The sequence below is a fragment of the Alternaria arborescens genome (genome assembly GCF_004154835.1).
Source record: "Alternaria arborescens strain FERA 675 chromosome Unknown contig_19, whole genome shotgun sequence".
NCBI classification, from domain to species: domain Eukaryota; kingdom Fungi; phylum Ascomycota; class Dothideomycetes; order Pleosporales; family Pleosporaceae; genus Alternaria; species Alternaria arborescens.
The window spans coordinates 360,802-384,180 of NW_021167874.1; the positions used below are offsets into that span (position 1 = coordinate 360,802).

General features: G+C 51.6%; 8 protein-coding genes across 8 annotated transcripts; 6 read left to right on the forward strand and 2 right to left on the reverse strand.

The window, feature by feature from the left end:
- Positions 1–254: 254 nt before the first annotated feature.
- Positions 255–2,285, forward strand: AA0111_g8053 (NAD-dependent protein deacetylase hst4; the record flags this gene model as incomplete). The annotated part of the gene is made up of 1 exon (XM_028654458.1): positions 255–2,285. One exon carries the CDS (start codon positions 255–257, stop codon positions 2,283–2,285), a length of 2,031 nt encoding a protein of 676 aa, XP_028504306.1.
- Positions 2,286–3,059: 774 nt separating this feature from the next.
- Positions 3,060–4,613, forward strand: AA0111_g8054 (hypothetical protein; the record flags this gene model as incomplete). The annotated part of the gene is made up of 1 exon (XM_028654459.1): positions 3,060–4,613. One exon carries the CDS (start codon positions 3,060–3,062, stop codon positions 4,611–4,613), a length of 1,554 nt encoding a protein of 517 aa, XP_028504301.1.
- A 291-nt stretch (positions 4,614–4,904) lies between these two features.
- AA0111_g8055 (hypothetical protein) lies at positions 4,905–6,769 on the forward strand (the record flags this gene model as incomplete). The annotated part of the gene is made up of 2 exons (XM_028654460.1): positions 4,905–5,852; positions 5,909–6,769. The coding sequence occupies 2 exons, from the start codon at positions 4,905–4,907 to the stop codon at positions 6,767–6,769; spliced, it is 1,809 nt and encodes a 602-aa protein (XP_028504300.1).
- Positions 6,770–6,872: 103 nt separating this feature from the next.
- On the reverse strand, positions 6,873–7,640 carry AA0111_g8056 (hypothetical protein; the record flags this gene model as incomplete). Its single annotated transcript, XM_028654461.1, has 1 exon — positions 6,873–7,640. The coding sequence occupies one exon, from the start codon at positions 7,638–7,640 to the stop codon at positions 6,873–6,875; it is 768 nt and encodes a 255-aa protein (XP_028504303.1).
- A 1,400-nt stretch (positions 7,641–9,040) lies between these two features.
- Positions 9,041–10,292, reverse strand: AA0111_g8057 (hypothetical protein; the record flags this gene model as incomplete). The annotated part of the gene is made up of 4 exons (XM_028654462.1): positions 9,041–9,467; positions 9,518–9,612; positions 9,662–10,069; positions 10,122–10,292. 4 exons carry the CDS (start codon positions 10,290–10,292, stop codon positions 9,041–9,043), a joined length of 1,101 nt encoding a protein of 366 aa, XP_028504302.1.
- Positions 10,293–11,779: 1,487 nt separating this feature from the next.
- On the forward strand, positions 11,780–13,662 carry AA0111_g8058 (hypothetical protein; the record flags this gene model as incomplete). Its single annotated transcript, XM_028654463.1, has 2 exons — positions 11,780–11,921; positions 11,984–13,662. The coding sequence occupies 2 exons, from the start codon at positions 11,780–11,782 to the stop codon at positions 13,660–13,662; spliced, it is 1,821 nt and encodes a 606-aa protein (XP_028504309.1).
- A 3,246-nt stretch (positions 13,663–16,908) lies between these two features.
- Positions 16,909–18,163, forward strand: AA0111_g8059 (hypothetical protein; the record flags this gene model as incomplete). Its single annotated transcript, XM_028654464.1, has 4 exons — positions 16,909–17,122; positions 17,174–17,268; positions 17,319–17,500; positions 17,548–18,163. 4 exons carry the CDS (start codon positions 16,909–16,911, stop codon positions 18,161–18,163), a joined length of 1,107 nt encoding a protein of 368 aa, XP_028504308.1.
- Positions 18,164–19,902: 1,739 nt separating this feature from the next.
- Positions 19,903–21,520, forward strand: AA0111_g8060 (hypothetical protein; the record flags this gene model as incomplete). Its single annotated transcript, XM_028654466.1, has 4 exons — positions 19,903–20,129; positions 20,191–20,458; positions 20,518–20,649; positions 20,711–21,520. 4 exons carry the CDS (start codon positions 19,903–19,905, stop codon positions 21,518–21,520), a joined length of 1,437 nt encoding a protein of 478 aa, XP_028504431.1.
- Between the last annotated feature and the right edge of the window lie 1,859 nt (positions 21,521–23,379).

Here is a 23,379-nt window from a genome sequence, read left to right on the forward strand (position 1 = left end):
ACGACCGACAGCCCCCAACCCACGCTTTTCACACCACCACCACAATCTACACACACATCTCCAGCACGCGGCATACCTGGGAAAAATAAGCTGAATTTAATGCGCGATTCGACCACGTTCGTCAAGCTGCAAGGACTTCTGTAACACCAGACGCGTCGTGTCCCTGGAGCAAGGTGCTTTGTGCTCACCGTTGAGCCTTCCTCACGACACACGGCTGCCGCTGCCTGTTGTTCTTCACCTCGCGCGCCTTCACAATGGCATACAACACGCTAAACAACGAGCCAAGCTCGCCCTTGACCGAGATCTCGGATTCAGATCTCTCTATTCTTTCTCGGTCGCCCACTCCACCGCCCGAGCTTAGCAAATCCTTCGCTCAACGTCGTGCATACATGTCCCCGTCTTCCTCGCGACGCTCGTCCGCCAAGACCTCACCCGCCCCAGAAGACATGCCTTCTCCACCTTCCAGCAACGACGATAATCCGCGCCCAGCGAAGAGGAGGAAGACTGCAGAGCCCAAGGAGCGTACGGCAGAGTACCTAGACCTCTCAGGGTCTAGCGTGGAAGAAGAAGAGCTACCACAGTTGCAGCGCCTACTGAGTGTTTTGCACAAAAAGCGCAAGATTGTGGTGATAGCAGGTGCAGGCATCTCAGTTTCTGCAGGTATTCCCGACTTCCGATCCGCTACGGGTCTTTTCAATACGCTCAAGAAGGAGCACAAGCTCAAGTCCTCTGGCAAGGATCTTTTCGATGCGTCTGTGTACCAGGATGACACGTCCACATCGACATTCCACGACATGGTGCGCACACTATCCCAGCACACCAAAGCCGCTGAGCCCACCGCCTTCCACCATCTTCTCGCGACCCTAGCCCAGGAGGGACGTCTAATGCGACTTTACACCCAGAATGTCGACGGCATAGACACTTCCCTACCCCCTCTAAGTACACAGGTTCCCCTACCTAAGAAGGGGCCTTGGCCAAAGACTGTCCAGGTGCATGGTGGTCTAGATTACATGGTGTGCTCCAAATGCCATGTAGTCAAAGATTTCGACGCCGAGCAGTTCAAGGGACCCAGCCCGCCACCCTGCCCGAGCTGTGTGGAGAACGACGAAATTCGTCAGTTCGCAGACAAGCGAAGTCACGGTATTGGTCGCCTACGTCCTCGGATGGTGCTCTACAATGAGCACAACCCAGATGACGAGTCTATCGGTTCTTGTGCGTCCTATGACATGCGCATGAGGCCAGACGCTGTTATCGTGGCTGGCACCACGTTGAAGGTTCCTGGTGTGCGACGCATAGCTCGCGAGATGTGCAATATTGTTCGCGACCGAAAGGACGGAGTCACAGTATGGTTGAACAATGACCCTGAGCCGATGGGCAAAGATCTCGAGGACAAGTGGGATCTGGTAGTGAAAGGACCCTGCGATGAGGTCGCCCGTTATGCCAACATGCGGCGATGGGATGACCCAATGCACTATAAGACAGTCACAGACGAGGATCTAAACAAGGTTAGAGAGAGGCAAAGAGCAGAGGTTATCATTGGCACTCCTCGGAAACCTGGTGTGCTCCGCAACGCAGGGCAGCTCACACCTGGACAAAGTCCACGTATACTTCCACTCTCGTTCAACAAAGAGGAGCCAGACACGCCCTCGAAGAAAGGTACAAAGAGGAAGGCAGATGCGCAGATGGATTTATTCGGCAAAGTCGCTACCAAGGCACCTGCAAGGAAGCCGAAGGCACAGCCAAAGAAGGCGGCAGCATCAACTAAGAGCAAGGCGAAGAAGGAGTCCAAGAAAGACGCCCCCGCTATCAACAATGTCTTCAAGGCTACCAAGGGCGGCGCCAAACCTGCAGGCAAAGCTGTGGGCAAGCCTGTGGCCAAAGGATCCGATCCGGCCCTCACCATCATCGAGTCAAAGTTCAACTCGTCAACTAAACTAGATCCGAAAGAAAACATCAGCGACGTGATTCATGTCGAGAAGCGACGAAATCCGTCTACTCCAAGGAAGCCAACAAGGCTGACCAAGATAAAGTCAGATTTTGTCTTCCAACCCGTATCCAATGCGGACGGCCGCAACAATCACTCACCAAAGCGACCACCGATGGAGAGCTTTACTCCAACAAAGGCTCGTACGCCTAGTGCTCAAATTCAGGAGGAGATGGCTTTCGCGCATGCGACAGCGACAGATTGCGATTCTCGACCCGGATCATCCGGCAGCGCACAGCGGCACCTTATTGAGAGCCCGACAGGCGCTGTGCCCAAAAACATGAATCACCTTCTTTGCTAGCAACCATTGCATTTTTCGGCGTTAGTGAATTACCTTTCACAAGCAGACGTCGCATTCGTATGCGCAATACATTGCATAAGAGGCGTTTGCTGGAGTGTACGGATGAGATAACAGATGTACCAGTACTTTTCTCGTTGTTGGACATGCATATCTTACCTTTTGACTGCATGATACCCAGGAGGACCCCCAACAAAGGCAGGTTCGGGTCTGTGGCGCCCTTTTTACATCCGAGATAGTGATTCAAATGATAGTTTATGGCTTAGGCCTCGATTGATATCCTTGACGAATACGAGATGTTTGCTGTTATGATGTGTTGATCTGTTGATGATGAACCGGTTCCTATGTAATAATTTCAACAGCTCAATGAAACCTTGTAATACTTTGGATTTTTGACCTCGAAATATGCGTGGCACTGATGGGCCTTAGGTTGTGCCTCAAATATCACGCCTCCAATCCGCGCCTTCCCGATATGGAGCCTTGGCGCTTGGTTCGGCCTGTGCACATTGGCTGACGACAACTTCTCAACCTTTCGTCTTTCACGCAGCTACGTTCTAGCGAAACAGGAGCTTACCCTTCAACTCCAACTCCATATCGTGTGAATCTCCAATCACTGTTAGCGGTCCAGATCTACTGATCTGAAAGTGCTTACAATTGACATCCTAAGCTGGCCAACATCTACATACGCCAACGTGTCTTGAAAGCCCTTAGATCCCAAGCTTGCAGTGCTACGGCCTTCAACATAGTTCAGCGAGCAAGAACTAGGGATAGCCGCTTATGGCTCCGCCACTTACCGTTCGTAATTTGACCCCCGTCAGCATCACGATTCAGCGTGTTGAGCGATTTGAAGACCCAGGCACGCTTCAGTCCAAACCAAGCGGATATTTCCTCGGCAGTCAGAATTCCACTTCCGCCGCACCGACTTCACCTGAGCTCAGCGGACATGCGCAAAGCTTCAATCATCAAGACCTTGATATTCTGTTGCAGCCCTTTGAGTCGTACACGCTAAGATTCCCAGACTCGGAGCAGTCCAGCAATACGCCTACTATTTCAAATCCAACCCTTCGTATCACGGTTCGGACATCCCATGGTGAACGTCATCGTATCGATGCGCACCCTTCATACACGCAGAAATCTACACAGTCCTTCACCCCACTGTCTGGAATCTCCTCAACGACGTATAAAGCACTCTTCCACCCATCGAAACCGGTTCCTCATCTCTCCATTCATGTCAATCACCTTCCAGACTACACTTCTTGGATGTCCACACTGCCAGATGACCTACCATTATCGGCTATAAGCATCCCAGGAACGCACAATTCGCACACACACTACCGAGCTCTCCCATCTGTTCGTTGCCAAGTTCACGATGTAAAGACACAGCTGGAGAACGGTATTCGATTCCTGGATATACGGGTGCAGCCAACGCATGCTACAGATGCATCGAAGAAAGACCTCTACCTCGTACACGGTGCATTCCCAGTCAGCCTGACAGGGCCAAAGTACCTCGAGCCGATCTTGAAGACATGCTATGACTTCCTTCGAGAGAATCCTAGCGAAACGGTGCTAGTAAGTCTGAAACGAGAAGGGGTAGGAAGCGCAACGGACGAACACCTTGCCCGCGTTCTAGAAGAGCAATACATCACACCCAATGCGCGTCACTGGTATACGGAAAACGCGATACCGTACTTGGGAGCTGTGAGAAGCAAGCTGATTTTGGTGCGGCGGTACAATGTAGCTCAGATTGAGAACTCTTATTCGAGCCCGGATTGTAGGAACGGTGGCCTGGATGCAACGGCATGGCCGCATAACGCAACTCACGCCGTCTTCCCATCGCAATCTTCTTCACCAACCTTTTGTCTGCAAGATTTCTGCGAGGTCATGGTACCCGACATTATTCCAACGAAGATGCAGCATTGCAACGACCATCTTGTGCGCTCTGCTGCTGCCGTCCACCCTATTCCTGGCATAACAACAGACGTCACAAATCCAGTGCCACCAGGTCCCTTGTATCTTAATTTTCTCTCTGGAAGCAACTTCTGGAAGAAATCCTGTTGGCCTGGAGCTATCTCTAAAATTGTCAACAGGGGTATGGAGGAATGGCTTTGTGAGGGGCATCATTTGGAGGCTCCTAACACAACGTCCCGCCACCCGGATGTGACAGACGAAGGGGAAGAGAAGGGGATAAAGAGGGCAAAGAGTGGTGATGGTAGTACGGGTGTTGTTGTTATGGACCATGTGGGTGAACATGGGGACTGGGAGTTGGTCAAGCTGATCGTGGGCATGAACATGGGAGTGTTGGCGAAGATGAAGACACTCGGGAAGAGTTGATGGAAGATGGCTTGAACACAAGCTTACGAACATGTAGAAGTATATACCCAGGATTCAAGCTGTAAATGTGTTATCCGAGATAAGTTGAATGATGATCAGCTTGCAGGTTTAGCGTGAACAAGCGGGTGAGGGAGTGTCTGTGCATGTCCGAGTTCCGACGGAACATTTTGGCGATGAGCATCATGCATGTGGCGCGCCAAACCCCACGACGTGCGTATCATGCATTGCTCGGCTCCAACGAACACGGCTGGTGAAACGACAACCATAAGGTAGCCCATATCCAGCTACCCAATGTCTCTCCTCCTCCCGACGTGCGCATCACTCGCGCGGCGACTCTGCACTGCGCAACCGCATCTCGAGCAAACCGTGAGGTCGCCCTTGTTAGCCCTCCTACAGCGACACCGATCCTCACGACCGCAATGCCGTTCCTTTGTCTCAACACCCCGCTATCGGGCAAGGGTTATAGACACGCCACAGAACCCGAGCATTCCCCAATCACGCAAGCGCACAGTTAGGATAGGTCCTCTGCCCGAAGGTCCAGTCAGTGAAGCAACCATACAACGCGTATTTGGGCGAAGATTATCAGCCCACGATGGCAACAACGTTCTGCGGATACTGCACCACCGACGGACAGCAGGCTCACTAGCCGACTATGGCGTGGATAACCTGGGCAAGCAATACACACACGTGAGCAGGGACACTGCATTGAAGGGCCTGGAGTGGTTGCGAGAGAAATACCCCATCGACGAAGCGCGTGCAGCAGAGGAATGGGCAGAGAAAGAGGCAAACCGCATAGCCTATGAGCTCTGGCTGGCTGATCCCGAAACCGAGTCCAAATACAAGGATCCCGCTCGTGCTTTCAAAGAGCAGATGGAGAAGGAAGAGGCCGAGAGGCAGCGCCAGGAAGCTGACGATCGGAAGATTGGTATACTGCATGCGGGTAAGAGTCAGTTTGAGCTCAACATTGAGGAGAAGAGGAGACAGCGATTGGAGGAGATTACACGGATAGCAGAAGAGAAGGAGCAGAAGGAGAGGGAAATGGAAGAGAAGCTGGCGACCGGAGAGTATGTGCGCACGCCGACTGGTACACAGCTTATGAAGCCCGGTCAAACGGCTTATGTTGATGTCTTCGGCCGCGAACAAGTCAGTCGGAGGAAAGAGGAGATGGAGAAATACAACAAGGCTGCCCAAGTAACGGATGCAAAGACGCCAGAGGAATTGCTGGCACAAACCACTCTCGTGAGTTTGTCCTCTCCCTCTTCTCAAATCCTTGTACATTGCTGACAATACTACAGGCGCAACGTCTCTACCCCATGTCTGCCTTCGTCCTCCTTACCGTCCTCGTCTGCTACGGCTTCGCACATTACTACGCCCCGCCTTCACCCTCGTACCGCATGTTCCCAGACCTCAGTCCAACAACCGCCACTATTGGCGCGCTCCTCGTCATAAACGCTGCTGTTGCAGTAGCATGGCGTGTCATGCCCCTCTGGCCACTCATGACCCGCTACTTTATGCACGTCCCCGGCTACCCCCGTGCCGTCCAAAGCGTCCTCAACGTCTTTAGTCACGTGCAGTACGAGCATCTCCTCGCCAACATGATGATGTTGTGTCTAGTCGGGCCTGCATGCTGCGACCTTGTTGGCCGTGGTGTCTTCATGGGAACGTACATTTCAGCCGGCGCTGTCGGTACTTTGTTCTCCTTATACTGGGCTAACCTTGGTCGCGGAAACATCACCGCGCACTCTGTTGGTGCGTCCGCGGCCATTTGGGGCATCGCGGCGCTGTACTGTCTCCTTACCGATCAAGAGAGGATCAAGATTCCTTTCTTGAAGGAGGGCGAGGTGGCGTTTTGGCCCAAGATGCTGTTCGCTGCGTTTGTCGTGTTTGAAATTTTCTCCGCGTTGAAGAAAGGTAACTCTACTATGGACCATGCTAGTCATTTCGGCGGCATGTTCGTTGGCATGGCTACCGCTGGCTATTTGCGAGCGAATGGCTGGCAGGACAGACCATCTTTCTTGAACAGAGAGGGTGGTGCTGTGCAGCAGGGTGTCCAAGAGAAAGCTGGTGTGGATGGCAAGACAGTTGATGTTGGTGCCATGGCGAAAGAAGGAATCAAAGAAGTCAAGGAGAGTATATCATCGAAAGTTGGAAAGTAACGTCGTTCTGTTTGGTCAAAGGAAACGAACCGTTAGTATTGTATCATAACACATGTACAAAAAGAAGTCAAGAATATGGCGTATTCATTCTTCTCTTGCGTTTCTAAACTTTGGGGAAGATGTAAACACCCTTCTCCAGCGCACTCTGCACAGCCTTAACCGGCTTAAGGTACTTGCTCACAGCTGGTACCTCCTTCTTGATCAGCATAGCCACTAGGTTTCCAAACACAACACTCCCCTCCGCGTTCAAATGCGTGCTATCACCAGCCTTGAGGTCATATGTAGGCGCCTTCTCCGGACCAATCGCATTCAAATACTTGGTACTCGCAGCATTCAAATCAATGATATCAGCGCCCGACTCGGCCGCCGCATTCTTCGCCGCGGCAACTACATCGGCCAAGTCTGGCTTGATTTTTCCGTCGGTGCCGTACTTGCGGCGGCTCAGGGACGTGACGAGGATGGGTGTGGCGCCTGCTTTCTTGGCTTCGTCGACGAAAGCGACGAGGTTGGTGGTAAGTTGTGCCGCGCTGATGTTCTTGTCGGGTTTCTGATCGTTGTGGCCGAATTGGATGGTCACGTAGGGTGTGTAGTTCTTTGAGGCGTTCTTTGCGGAGGCGAGGACGGTCGCCCAGTCACCGCCTTGACGGAACGAGACTGTTGTTGCGCCATTGTGACCATAGTTGACGCCTGAGGCGCCACTTGTGAGGGTTGTAGTCAGGAAGCCGGTGCCCCAGCCACCGCCGCCCTCGGATTGTACGGCTGTTGTTGAGTCGCCAGCGAGGATGAAGTATGGGGGTTTTGTGGCCTTTGGGAGAGCAAAGGCTGAGGTGGCGATGAGGGAGATGTAGGTGAGTGTTGTGGGGAGATGCATTTTGAAGGTTCAGAAAAGACGTCGCTGTCGAGTTGGAATTGAAGAAAATGGAATGAAATGATTGAAGCCGACTTTCCTGGTCTGACTTGACGAAGGACGTACACTACCTTTATACTCTGGGACTATATCCCCCGATCTTCTCCTTCTCTAGATTACATGCCATCCAGACGACGGTTTACCGGACTTCTACCCCATAATTTCCTTTCGTGGCTTGTGGGTGCAGAGTGGATAGTATGGGGTAGCCTGCAACGGTCGTGTTGAAGGATTTCCACCAATCGGTACAGTAAAAGTCCACGGGTACGTCATGGATGGTGTCTGGCGGAGGAAATCCGACGCCGTGAAGAACGGGGTCGTATCCTAGCAAATGCACGATTCCCGTTCACCCGGCTGCGCGGAGTGACAAGTACGCACGCTTTGCTTGTACTGTGTATGAAGGGATTGCTGATGCTGGGGAAGTGCCTAGTGCGCCGACTCTAGGTTTCGCGTTCGGTGAAAATGGAAATCCGCAGCAGGGTAGAACCATTGAAATTAACAGAGATAGATCTAGATGCAGAGGCTTGTGAAATCTTAGCTGGTCGCGTGTGTGCATCATCAGAAGCTTATGGGAATGAGTTACATCCATGCGATGCGTGGTGTATTTTCCGGCTCGGATATGCGATGGAGGTGGAAGACAAACGCAGGGGCAGGATGAGGCGAGGCGAGACGAGCGTAAGATGATTACATGACGAAAAGTCTCGTACTCACCTATGAACGCTTCGAAACTCTGAGATTTGCGAAGGGCAGGAACATACCTAGGTGCTGCTTCCTCATCGGGAATAGGTACTATCGCGTGCCCTCAGACTCCGCTAGATGATGAAGGTTCCATCCCCGCACTCCTGTCTCGCCTACAGAGATCCCAGAAAGAACATCGCTCTAGTTCAATGTGCGCAACACCGACTCATGATTCACCTATGAGCTTAGATACGAACACGGGATGCTGGATGCTTACGCTGAGCCTTCTGCTCGTCCGTTGGTACATGATCGAAACAGTGATTTACGGGGGTTGTTTCCATCTAACAAGCGTTTGTTAGCGACCACCTCTGGCGGATATCCCATCCTTGCCGTACTGACAGGAATATTTGGTTGTTTCATAGGAGAACAAAGATTGGCATGGGCGTATTCTGGACAGTATCGAGCTTGAAATAAGCAAAGCAAAGCTCATCAAAAGAGCCCGGGGTTCCGGTGTCGGTCCGATGCCCAGTGCAGCGATACGCCAACCAGCCACAAACAATTCACGAGTCGCGAGAGAACGTAAGCAAGAGTGAAAAGGTAGAAGATATGGTGACGCACTATTGCTATCTTGTACGCCTAGAACACCGCACCCAACCGAGTCTACACACGAGACAGACGAGTCCAAAATCTCAGAAATGCTCATTCAACGATGGCGTCTGCGAGTGCGCATTCCCTTCTCGAACGCTCACTTGCGTTGTTTTCATGATCTTCACACTCTTTGTCCTGTCTTCGAGCTCCAATATATGCCGCTCGCTCTCGTCGTCATCCTTATCATCCAGCTTAGTGCGCCCTCTGGAACTGAAGTGCGAAGAGTTTGGGTGAAACTGGCTGTTCGGTTGTCGCGAGTTGCCAGCACCGGTGGCGTAGCTTCCAGGCAGAACTCTGGAGAAAAGGCCCAGGATGTGCTTTCGTAGCGGTGGTAGGTTCGCGATGATTATGCCGACACAGACCTCATTGATGCTGCAGATGCTCAAATCGATTGCGTCCCACATCATCTCCTGTGACCGCAGGAACTTGTACGTGATGAAGGTTTTCGCGACTGAAAGGCCGGTTCCACTTTCCCATATCAGCGCTTGTGTCCAGGTAATGATACAGGAATTACTTACACAAGTGCAAGCAGAAACACGATGCTTACGCCCCACTGCGTCCGCTTGCTGAGTTGTACGCGCCTTAGATAGACGATCGGCCCGGCAGCATAGATCTATCGTATGTTAGTATCTGCCCGCAAATAGAGTATGCAAGTTTCCTACCAGATCTGTAAAGATGTTCGATGCGATCTGTACGTACGCCGTCACCTCGCTCACCGCTTCCGGCCAGCACTCTCCTTGCACAGAGAAGTCCCACCGAGAGTAGTAGGGTCGGCAGTACGCGAAGTGCAATATCAACATCATGATGAAGTTGCAGATGACTACAACAACTACCGATACCCATATGAGAATTCGGTAGCTGCGTCCGAAGTCCAAAGCCATGAGGTATGCGCAAATCGAGGCTTTGACCAAGAACATTGCGTAGACATTCAGAGTCTGTGAGATGAAGATCAAGTGCAGCTCTTTGGATGTGTTGCCTGGTATAAGCCACCATGGGTCTGCCATCAAGCGACCTTGGCCGCCTTTTGCACAAAGGACGGCATAGGGTACGCACCCTAGAAAGTTGAGAATCTGTACAATGTCAGTCGTCTTGTGATGTTATACTGTCTGGCTTCCAACATACTACACCCCCAATCATAAGCCAGTCGCTTATCCCCAACCAAGGCTTCATCTGCATTCGAACAATGATACGCCAACCCGCCACTAACGTGCAGAGTGTGGCCATGGTTGAGGCAGTCACTATGAGCTCATGTCCCCGATTGGGCCATTCTTCAGTGGAAGGTGAATCAGCCATCGCGGAATGATGGGTAGTTCTCTTAGGGTAGATCACTGTGAGGCGTTCATAAAGCAGTGTAAATGAGGAGAATTCAAGGGATAGAAACAAATGGCAAATATTACATATCTACCCTGTATCAAAGTAGTCATCGCAAAAAAGACCGACACAATGGTTCAAAATCCCGAAGGAAGAAATTCGCCTACGCGGACTTGCAGATGGGGACGGCTCCTGGATGCACCGGTACGAGGCCTCCACTCCAGTCACTCAATTCCACACAACTTCCCAGTTTCTCGTCATCTTAGAGACTCTGTTGCGTGGGATCTAATCAGCTCGGCCCATTCCTTCATACCAAGGAGCCGGCGCGCTGCCGCACGCGAATTTTTGAAAACCAACTCTCATTCGCGGGATTATTCCTGGAAATGAATACGAAATGTACGGGATGAGACTGCTAAGAAAGAAAGCAGGTATTTTGTAAGGTATGGCAATCTCTAATCCTTCCATAAGCCTGTGCTCATGCAACTACCGTCTGGGCAGTGAAGCCCCTACAACACTCAATTGCCTTTTCAAGCAGGTGGCTGAATCCTGCAGATGAGACGTCAGCATGTGTGCGTAGTATAACTAAACTTCGCTGTGCGAACATATTTTCCTCGAAGGAGCAAAGTAAAGCGTCAGTAACAGATGGTTCGATCGTTACGCTGTTCTGGAAGGCTCGATTGCACTGCTTGTGTGATGCTCTGGATCTACATAGAACAGACTGCGTAGGGGACAAGCGGGATGTTAACCTCTACAAATGGAGTTGATTCCCGTACCTGGCGAAGCGGCTCGGCAGGACTTATCGGGTAGGATTTGGCCCGCGTGGGTGGCGACAGCGCTATACCTAATCAGCTGTGGAGGAAACCCAACCCTCTGGGCAGCATACCAAGACCGCGAAAGATACCGATCTCGCAGCAACTATCAGAATCTCCTGAGTAAGACAAAGCAATGGACATCGTTGCGTCTGGAAAGCAGAACCAAATGGTAGCGTTGAACCTTCACGCGCCGAACCGCCTCGTAGCTTCCGTCGCCCGTTACGCGTGGACCCTGGTTTCCATGCCGTTGGTACATCGAGTTATCAACCATCACGACTAGTAATGTCCCGTCCCGTCAATTGCCCATCAGCATTCTCTCCGGTGTATTCCCTCCGATGCTTGACACGCACCATGTGCTGACCCGGCCTTCCGTCCAAATCCCTCGCTCGAAAACACGGGCTGTTCGCCCATCCTACTGCAAGGCCGGCAGATGAACATGCGTCCGAACTTTGATGGATGTCAAAGGCCTAGACTTTGCCACGTGCGAGGATCTTGTTTAGCGACTGTCCTTTGAGAAACTCTTAAGTGTTGCTTGGAGAGCCTCATGCTATCTTCTGCACAGTCAATCGTTTAATTTCGCAATCAGCGGTGATCGGTCCGGTTGGAGAGCAGCCTTGCTTGTGTGGTGCCTATCATTTACCTTGTACTCAGCTAAAGATGCATTCGTTCACTGTCCCTTCATTCTTTGGTGCTGCCGTTTTCGCAGTCGTCTCAGCCCAAACCACATACGACTATGTTATTGTCGGTGGAGGCACCACAGGCCTGGTTGTTGCGAACAGACTAAGCGAGGACCCGAAGAGTACGTATCACACGATCAAGAGTCGCCTCACGAGCACCGAAACTGATGACAATTTGCCGCAGAGTCTGTTTTGGTGATCGAGAATGGCGCCCTTAGCAACAGCACCCTATCTAGCTTTCCCGGTAACTCTGGCGGTCTTAACCTTGCCGCTATGTACGACATATACAGCGCACCCGTCCCAAACCTTGGCAACCAAACTTTCCTGGTAACAGTTGGCAATGTCGTCGGCGGCGGATCCTTTGTGAATGGAATGCAGTTTGATAGAGGTGCCGATGCTGACTACGATGCATGGGGTCAGCTTGGAAACAAAGGATGGAATTGGAAGGGGTTGAAGCCGTACTTCATGAAGAGCAACGACTTCGATGCGCCATCCAAGAATACGACCGAGGCTTTTGGTATCACCTACGATGATAAGGCGTACGGTAAGGGACCACTCAAAGTATCCATACCGGATTATCAGTTCCCGGATATGAAGACGATCTACCACGCTTGGGATAACGTCGATATTCCGCATCCGCAAGAAGGCTTTGCAGAGCCCGTCGGTCATTATTGGTCGCCGAACTCGATCAACAAAACGACGGCTATGCGCAGCACATCGCGCACTGCGTACTACGATCCAGTAGTATCGAGAAAGAACTTGAAGCTTCTGACAAACACTCATGTCGATGAAATCACTTTCTCAAAGAACAGAGTAGGTGTTCTGACCGCCACCGGTGTCAAATACACACCCAAGAATACCAACAAGCAAGTTCAAGCTATTGCTGCCAAGGAGGTCATCCTGGCAGCCGGTGGTGTGTTCACGCCGCACTTGCTCATGTACTCCGGAATCGGACCCAAGGACGTTCTTGCAGCTGCTAATGTCGCCGTTAAGAAGGATCTTCCAGCTGTGGGCTCCAACTTCCAAGACCACATCGCCAACTACATGAACTTCGACTTGCAGAATCTGAACCCTGAAAACCAGGGTGCCCTCAACACGGATGCAGCCTTCAACCAGACCTCCTACGACCAGTACCTGAAGTCACGTACCGGTCCTTACTCTGTCGGTAAAGCCCATGGCCTCGTCTTCATCGCACTACAACACTTCGACTCTGCTTTCAAGAAAACTGTAGCCAAGATGCGATCTCAAGTAGCTTCCGATTTTCTCCCCGAGCGCTATGCCAAAGACAAAAAGCTTCTTGCTGGCTTCAAAAAGCAGCGCGACATCCTCGCCAAGCAGTTCTCGGGCACCGACGCTGCCGTAGGTGAGATTGTTATCCAGCCCTGGGGCTTCTCCGGTATCGCAAACAACAAGCCCCTATCACGAGGAACCATCACGCTCAACAACACACATCCCGCCGCCTACCCTATCGTCCAATGGAACACATTCCAAAACCCCGTTGATGCAGATGTCATGGTAGCCCTTACGCGATACAACCGCGTACACTGGGCGTCCAAAGAACTCGCACAATACGAGCCCGTAGAGACGGCGCCTGGCCCTCAATACCAGACCGATGAAGAAATCATCCAAGGCGGCATTATTTCAGGTTCGCTTCAACCGACGTTTGCGCATCCGAGTGGTGGATGCAGCATGATGCCTGAGGAGCTAGGTGGATGCGTCAGTGATGAGCTGTTAGTTTACGGCGTGAAGGGATTGAGTGTTGTGGATGCAAGCATTATTCCGATGATTCCAGCAACGCATTTACAGGCTACCATGTATGCAGTCGCGGAGAAGGCAGCAGACGTCATTAAGAAGAGGGCGTAGGTGAGGTTGATAGGCAGAAACGTTGTGGATTAATTAGCATTCGTAGTGTTGTGTTTGTACAACATCATTCAAAATGCATCAACAAATTAATTACGCGTTCAGTTTCCTTTTACGATAAGGCTAGCAATTCATTACATTAGTCGTACACCCTCTTCACATCTGCCTCGTGGCATCTCCATTGTGGCACTTCTCGCTTGTGTCTCTTTCCTTTTCCTCTCGGCGTCAGCGCACCCGAACCGTGGGGTAGCAAAACAAAGGAAAGAACATAAGCTGAATGTTCGAGAAAAGAAGGAGACAACATCTTAGCAAACTTTCGTCGATCACTATTACCACGCCAAAGTAGTACGGGTATCAAGTGCGATGTGACCATGCCAAGAGAACAATAATCTCCGATCTCCCTATCGCGTGAATGTGCCTCCTTTTGGCAATCGTACATACTGCGTCATCAGGTTGCAACGAACGTAGAGAGTTTGTTATTCTTAAGCTTGCGTTGTTTCTTCTTTACAATAGAGTGTGTATGATCGGGGGGTCCGGGGCAACACCCAGTGCGCAACACTGGATCAGCACGGGTATGCGGGTTTCCCTGACGATCTTGTGTAGGGTGCAGGATCGGAGAGGAGACGCTAAGCGGAAAGCTGAAGTCGACAGTGTTAGCTATGAGGCCGCCAGAGTATGTATCTCCATGATTAGTTAGAGTAGTCTGTTGTTAGATTGATATAACCGCTCGGTCGAATGTAACGAGAAGCTAAGAAAGATATGAACCCAGTCTTCTGGGCAATCAAATCCATGACCTTGACGCGGAAGAACTGCCGATGGCGTGACGACGTGATGAACTGCAAGTCATCGTGGGTACCTGGGCATCGGATGATGAACGCGATATCAGTGCTCAGGTCTCGATGCAGGTCGCCATGGTATATCGCTGATGGCTGTGGCTTCATCATCATCGGCGACGTGGGTCGACTGGCTTGACCAGGGAAGGCGAGATGGGTTGGCGTAGAAGTTCGTCACATCGTATCGTGTAATCATTCGCTGACGTCTAGGAAGACTGGTAAGAGTCAGCACGCTGAGGTACGTGCGGCCTCGCATACCCTTCCGCGTGGCAATTGCACGGGCTAGGGCATCTCGAGCCGATATAGTTGACGCCGTCTGCGGAGAATTTCACAAAGATGTAGCTAACCAAGATTGCGTTGTCGATCTGACTCGATGGTCATGACAATTCTTGATCAGGGCGAACACAGTGAACATACTTCTGGCCATCTTGCGATCCTGTTTAGCTGTCACGTCCTCGATGAGAGGGTCATCCCTCATCGAGGACAGTGTAGTCTCCAACGGTATGATACTAGGGCCAATAGCTGGTCAATGGGAAGCGGTTCCGCACTGGTACATCAGTCGAGCCCTATCCGTTGGAATGGGGGTGATTATGTGATGCTCTCGATTAGGCCTGACATGGTGCGATCAAAAGATTCTTCCGAGGAGTCAACGATATGTTGAGCGACGAAAGCGGATATCGATCAGCTTGGACATGTTGTGGACATCCAATCGTATGCGATAAGTGAGACCAGACGGGAAGGAGAAGCTTTGATGCTTAGCCGCTGAGGTTAGCGGGTCTTTAATTCCAGGCCGTACCCCACACCAATGGACCCACGCATTGCCAATAGGGATAGATAGGAGAAGAACCCGTGCTGTGGGTGTGGTTTTTGGTAGCCAATACTTGAGGAGCTGAAGAAGTAAAACCGTTGCCAACGAGCGAGCACGGAAAGCGTAGGTACACCAAGGCGTCGCGTGCATGTCGGTAAATGAGCTACGTACCTCCAGGGAGTGGAGCACAGCCGCGGAAGGAGCATTAGTGTTTTGACGGTGGAAGTACGTAACGGCTGACTGCAGTGGCCAGTCCCAAAGGCCAGGAAATTCTGGCCGGGGAAGCGGTTTCGAAAGGGTGATCTTTGCAAGGAAGAGGGATGAAGATTTTGGAAAACCAGGACCAGGCATCTAAATTGGCAGGTGAGATCGAGGCCTTCGTACCCGTACCTCCAACTCGAAGTTTCTGCGTGGCGCAAATAGATGCCGTCCGATGCGCCCGCGTAGGCAAACCTGGTCTTAACATGTCTCATAAGATGGATCGCGTGAGCCTGGATACCAGCAGCCGTGTGTACCTGAGGGTAAGCTAGAACGGGGATACCGCTTACTGTGGCTTCCTACATGAAAGACAGAACGTGCTGACGACAAACACTGGGAATGTGGTACCGAAGACGAGACGTCACCATGGACTAGACAGCTAGCATTCGACGGCGAGTAGGTAATGTGGAATAGAGGCGGGCGGAGTATTGCAAGCCACGAGAGAGCGGAGACTTCAACTGGCGTCCTCCAGAACCCGCAGCCGCAGGATTTCGCGCATCGCGAAGGCGGATCACACATACGTGTGATGCGGTGAGGTTATTCGTTGTTGAGATAGACGAGACCGGGGGTGGCCCCTGCTGGTAGGCGGGCGATCCGAGGCGCGCTTCGCCACGACAGGCAAATCTCAACGCTGGACCCTTTGATTCTTCATCGACGACACGCGACATTCGCGCTATCGTGGGAAAAATAGCATTATGGCTTGACAGAATGCAGTAATCTAGATGACGCCGCTGTTATCCCAAAGTATCGGCTCATTTTCCGGCCTCCAAATCAAGTTGAGCTGCGGCAAAACGTCCAGACGCCGGCTCCGGTACTACTTTCCAGCTACCCCGGCATGGACAAAGCGATTGGCTAAGCGTGGAATCTCGCTCTATCCACTGATGAGCCGCAGCAACAAGTTGCCTGAACCCGGTCACATCAACGCTCCACAGTCAGCTCCTGGCTACTGGTCAGTTATCCACACTTCACTTGTCTTTTGTACCAGTCACGGTGCGAGCTGAAGGACTACGGATGTCGCTGGTACCTGGACCCCTGCGGGCGAAACCGACACTATTCCGTACCCGCAACGGAGCTCCCGTGCAGCGCTCCCAATGGTACTGCGCAGATGAGCTTTGTGTACTCTGGCATACCATGCTTCCCAACCATGGCCAAGTCCCACTTGTATTCGAGCCTTCGTGCACGGCGCAGCTGGAGCATATGGGTGGAGATCTGGCTCGCCCTGAGTTGATGGTTATATTCCTGTCCATTCCCAGTCCCGTGCTCTTTGGACGCTGGTGACGCTCGTTCCTCAGTCTTATACACCTACCATTAACATACGTTGACGGCTTCCGAAACACATACGCCATCACGATGAGGTCCCCGCCGCCCGAGGTCCTTGCGACATGGCCCAAGCCGAACTACGTCGACCCGACCACGAGGGGTTCGGGTTTGATGATAGTCGAGTTGACACTATTACCGATTGCTATGATTGTTGTATTTCTCCGACTTTGGGTACGGATAGCATGGTTGAAGAAGAGCTGGTATGACGACTACCTCATGATTGTGGCAATGGTCTTCAGCATCGGTACGCAAGTCGATCTCGTTCCGAAACTTCATCATCTAACATTCGATACAGGCACAACAGTCATTGTCATTATGGCATCCCAACTCTATGGTTGGGATCGCCACGTTTGGGACCTCACACCGCACGAGATGATGGTTGGTAGACAGGTACGACAGTGTGCAACCGTACCACCACAAGCTGATGTTGACGGCCCTAGGCATCCATGGCAGGTCAGACGTTATTCGTCCTTGCTTCTTCCACGGTCAAGATGTCTATCCTCGTATCGTACTTTCGCATCGCACCAGAAAAGTCACTGTTCCGCAAGCTCGTCTGGGCAACCTTTGCGCTTGTATTCGCCGCCTTTGTTGTCTTCCTAGTTGCACTCTGGGTACAATGCATGTATGTATACGCACGTGTTCAAGCCATTCTAGTGCTGACAAGTTTAGTCCAATCTCCAGCTACTGGGAGCTCAAAGCCGACCACCGTGACTGCATTCCTGAGGGACCACCACTAGTCGTCCAAAGTGTACTCAACGTGGTGACCGACTTTATGATCTACGCACTTCCGATCCCTACGCTATTCACACTCTCGCTACCATGGACTCAACGCGTCGGCCTTGTCGTTCTCTTCTCCGTCGGTGGCGTCATTGTCGTTGCGAGCAGCTTCCGAGCCTACTGGGTTCACTACACACTCTTCGAGACATACGACTCCACTTGGGAAGGATACCAGATCTGGCTTTGGACCGCCGTTGAAACAAACGTCGGTGTCATCTGCGGGTGTATCCCAGCGCTCAAGCCATTACTCTTCCCCCACCGGGCAAGAGCGCAGGGGTCCAAGTACGGCAACAACTCGCAGAGCAGCAAAAGGAAGGAGAAGATTACCCCTGTCATCGACCAAGTCGAGATGGATACCCGAAAACTCACGGACAACGATGAGACGCGGCCCGGGACCGCCATTGCTCCGGTGCATTACCGTCCCCTCTCGGAACGACCGATGAGCGGCGATACCGATAAGAGTCGGTTTGATATCGATATAGAGCAGCAAAAAGCTTTCATGTACTGATCGCGTGGCGCAGTACTTTCCATTATTTCTTAGTCTAATATGCACATCCGTTCAACGAGCGATGTTTCAACGTCCAGTAGCTGGTAGACCCACAAAGGGCACTTTCTACCTAACTCACCTCAGCTCACCGTAGCACTTTCTTTTTCTCTTTCTTGTCAATACCCGTCGGATACGACAACTGGGCGGATTTCTCAGGTTTAGCGAGTCGCGCTCTTAGCAGAAGCTTCTTTTTCTCTTCGTTCAAAAAGCGTCGAGCACGATAGCGAATAACACGATTTCAAACATTCCTCTGGCTGTCCCTTCTTTTATGTTTGGGCTACGATTGGCTTGTTGTTGAGGTGTTCCCACGCGACACGCAACAACCATGCCGCTGCTTCTTTTTGCGTCTCGCGTAGACTGCGCCACCGGTTGAAGGTGACGGTAGGCTGATTGTCGCGTTTTCGCATTGTCTTCCTTCCAAAATTCGGACCTGAAGCAGACCATTCGGAGGTCGTTTGCCGCCTGCTGCTTTACTTTCGGGCAGATTCATTTCGTGGATGTATACTCCCGAAGCAGTCGTCATGCGGTGAGATCATTTAATCGGGGGCTTCTTCGTCATGCCGCGCGCATCAAACATCGTCGAAATGAACAGACATCCTGGTGGTGTGGAGTGTAGAAGCATGGTGCGACGACAGCTCTTTGCTTTTGTTCTGCCTCAGCTGGACCCTGAACTCATCTCTTTGGTTTGCGAACTTTGGGCTGGCGGTCGGTCTGTGCAGCGCATATGATGTCACTCTGCCAACTTGCCTCGTTGTTCTACAAAACTTCTACTGCGGTCGCAATTTCGGTCTCAAGGCTTAAAATGTCATCGCCCTGAGCGGGATGGTGAGCTGTCAGGCTCGCGGAGAGGCCAACGCAGAGACATGATCGCCTCAGTATGACGTCCACGCCGTAATGTATACGGGCATATGGCGCAGCGGCCTTGGATACCGAATCATGGCCCGGTCCTTATACCGGAACTGCGACGTCTCACACAGCGAGCGCACCTGCAATTGAGTCGGGCAGGAGAGCTTTTTCAAGAGTCAGGAACCACTCCCGATTGTGTGGGCGGCTGGGCCTCAAACGGTGGCTTGGAAACTAGTGGCAGGGCTGAAGGCCAAACCTCGGCACCAATTGAGCGGCACCAGAGACAGACCGCATACGCTCTGCAGCATGACATCTGCAGACAGCTGTTCACCGCTTCTAGCGCCTGCAGTGTGATTTTAGCGATTGCGAGCATCCGATGCGCTTCGAGAAACGCTTCTCAGCGGCACTGTGAAAGGGAGCCCTCAGATACGGCGGCGGTTACCTGGACTACGATTATGCCAGGGGTGAAAATTAATAAAAACCAACGCTTCAAGTTGCAGACCCTCGTCTAAAGCGTCACAGCGGGCGCCAGTGCTTCGCCGCACGACCGTTGCCCGTTCAAACTTACCTCATTGATGCTCCTTCGGGCCTGATGAGGCTTGCAAATCGCCCATCTGGCTTCAGGTCGGGGTGCTAGCCTTGCTCTTTGCCGTTTAATGCCAACGCACCGTGCAGCGCCTGCCCAGCTCGCCCTCCTCATAGTTACTTGCAAACGAGAAAGTTATAGACCCGAAAGGATGCAGGGACCTGAAGACGCGTCGCAGCTATTATAAGCTGTAGCTACTTCGTCGCTTCCCTAAAAGATCTGCTGTCTCCATTCTTCGTTCATACAATCCCCATCCAAGTCCCCAAAAATGTGGTCGACGCTAGTACTACCACTGCTTGCCTTTTCATTGCGCACGGTATCAGCCCTTCCTCAGGGCCGTCGATGCAATTGTGAAGAGCACCCGGTATGCATCATTGGTGCAGGTCCTGCCGGTCTGGCTGCTGCCGGTCGTTTGGAAGAGAAGGGTATCAAGGCAGTCATGTTCGACCGCCAAGCGGAGGTTGGTGGTAAATGCCAGGCTTGGTACGACGACCAGTAAGTGTTACACAGCATCCGCCTTCCCATGCACACTAGACGCGGCTGACCACCTTTCCAGAGGAATCTTCCACCCACTCGGCGCCGCCTTCTTTTCGAATGCGACATACACAGACACCATCAGCATCCTCAACCAGACGAATGTCTCCATTGAGCCCTTCGCGCTTGCTGGTGCGCGCGAAATGTACCGCTACAACTATACCACCGGCGACATTTCCATGAACCCCACCCTAACCCCGCAGTTTACTGCGCAGGTATCCGCAGAAATCCCGAGGTACATTCAGCTATGGAATCAGCGCTTCCGACCGATTAGTGTTGTGAACTACAAGGTACGACACCCGTTGCAATGCGCCGTTACACAAAGCGCGGTAGGCTAATGCAGGAACAGAATGGTGTACCAGACGAATTCACCGTATCCGGCGCAGAATGGTTCCGCCAGAATAACTTCACAGCGCTTCCTATTCTCCTTGTCAACCCCGTTGCGCTTTATGGTTATGGCGACATCAACATTGTTCCAGCAGTACGTCATTCTCAGAAAATCTTGCAGGGATTGCGCATGCAGGACGCTAACGTGTGATTAGCTGTACATCCTGCAGTACTTCGCCCCGGATATCCTCACGGCCTTTGTCGGCCTACACAGTGTTTACTACATGGATTTCCACAAGATGTTCGTTGAGTACGCCAAGAATCAGCTGTGTAAGACGCCCATTCACACCTCGTCCGAGGTCCGTTGCGTTGATCGGTCTGGCGACCACCCTATCTTGACATACACCACCCCTGCACCCAATGGCAGCTATGTCACCTGGGAGAAGCAGGAATGCTCCTCTGTTATCTTCGCCTTCCCACCAAACATGGACAACTTGGAGCGTATTGGCGTAGATTTGACTGAGCAGGAGCATGACACTTTCGCCAACATCACGACCCACCAATACTACTCTTCCGCGGTAGAGTTGGAGCTTCCCTTCGGAGTCTCCTACATTGCTGAAAGCGCCAACGATACGGTTCCACCGCCAAACGACGGCGAGCCAGTAGCTGTTCTTCACCTGAGTCGCGAATCCAATGTCTCCGTTGCCTGGTCTTGGGGTCCTTACGAGTTCCAAACCGAGGACGCTGCACGGAACTTGCTCGTTGAGAGCTTGTCTGAGCTCAACAAGGATCCGCGCAATGCCACAGAGCCATCCCAGCCCTTTTGCGAGGACGACGTCAAAGCTTTCAAGAAGTGGGATTACTTCCCGCATTTCGAAGGCAACGCGCTTTCTAGCGGCGCATACAGTAAGCTTAACAAGCTTCAAGGCCAGAAGAAGACGTACTACGCCAGTGGACTCAGCGGCATGGAAATTGTCGAATGGGCCATTCGTGGTGGACGTGACGTTGCCGACACGTACTTCTAGGCTGAACTTGATCACGAATTTCTTTATGTTGTTCATTAGATCACGATCATAAGGCTCAGTCTTTGGATGATTACTGAGCCGAGGAGAAACTTGTGCATATTGCGACATGCACGTGTACATTTGGAGGATGCCTTTTTTTTTCTTCTGTTATATTGTTATGATATCACGGCAGAGGTTTTGTTTTCGCGCGCTTTAGACGATGATACCTACTACACGCCTTCGATGAGCGTCATGATCACGGTTCCTGGAGGGTTTGCGACCTTGGAAATGGTTGCGTGGCGGAGGAACTTTACGATTATGACCTGTTGTTTGCCCTCTGGGGCTTTTTAATGGTAATGAGATTAGATATGTAGATATGTAGATACGTAGATATAAGAATTTGCACTAAAGTGCATTTGTCTCACCTTCTTTCTTTGGCACAGTAATGACAAACTACTTATGCCTGACCCCCATAGGCGCAGGGCTCCTGGTCTTTCGAGCTAGGTTGAATCTTGGTCGCTTCGGTTTACGGCGGGTCCGATGCTTCTCGAGCTCGCGATTAGAAATTGATTGTAAGAGATTGTGTTGTCGGCTCACATCATATTCATGCTATTGTTCCCTCCTAACCTTGCGTAATTTGTCTCTGAGAGAGGATGTGAGATTGTTTGGTTATGTCTTTTGCAGTTCATGTTTTTAGTGAGCTGTCGATGACGCAGTAAGATCGCTGTTGCGTACACTTTATACATAACATCTAAATTACCATAACCCTATCAATCATCAGTTAAGGGCATGTGGCTGAATGGTAATGCATCCGTGGGGAATTTCCACTTGTCTTGGTCAGCTACCACTTCCGTGAGGCCAAGCAGACTGTGAGAGATCGACGCTCGAATCGTCGCACGTCCGGATCTCTCTTCTTCTTTGTCGGCGAGGCTGCTCTGTACGAATGTAAGCAAGGTAAACATGTTCCATGTAATGTTATCAAGTAAGAAGAACAGGCGAAGAGTGAGAAGATAGAGAAGGAGTATAAGATCGGTGTTCACGACGTGGAGAGCCTCATCGCTCGCACATAGATCGTCAAGATGAACTGGCTCGAAAGTCAAGCTTTTGAGGATAAGCACCGGTAGCCCAGTACAAGCCTGCACCTGAAAGTGGGACCAGAAGCTTCGAATAGGCGCCACACCGCTCTAGTCCACAACTGGATGTGAATTCCACGGAACTCTTCGGTTCGCGACCCGAGCTAGAGGCTGGCCCTATCAAAGATCGCTCGCTTCGCGGTAAGTGACTTTGTGACATGATGTCTTGCATACGCCACATTCTCGGTCGCCTCCAAGGCAAGAGAGATGTGTCATAGCGGGTGTCAAAAATGCGAGCAAGCGACCGTGAAGATATTGATCAGATACTCCAAAGCTGATAGGCTATTGTAGTGACAGGGACCGGTGCCGCGGCCCCACCTTTGAGCTGAACCTACAAGATGCTTCTCGTGGTCTCGATTGTGACTGTAGACATGTAGCGCACCATGGCATTTGCTTCTCTTTCAGACTCTCGTCAGACAAGCTTTGTGATACGCCCGCTTCGACTTCCTGAGTGTTGCTTTTCCCCCGCAAGTCCTAGTTCATGCAGGACGTTGACCCATGCAAGACATCAGCGGCCACATCGATACAATCGCCATTTCTTATCTCGCTATAGCAGAAAGTCCAGACCTTATGCTGCATTGGAATCTGACGACCTTTTTTACATCTCGTGTGCAATGGCTGCCACACCAACACTCAGCTGAAGACGCGCTCACAAACTAGATCACGATGTTCGTAGATCCAACTTCAGTCCGACATGATAAATAGCTCTAGTATCTGCTTCGAGATTGTTTCCTGCTGTATACCTCT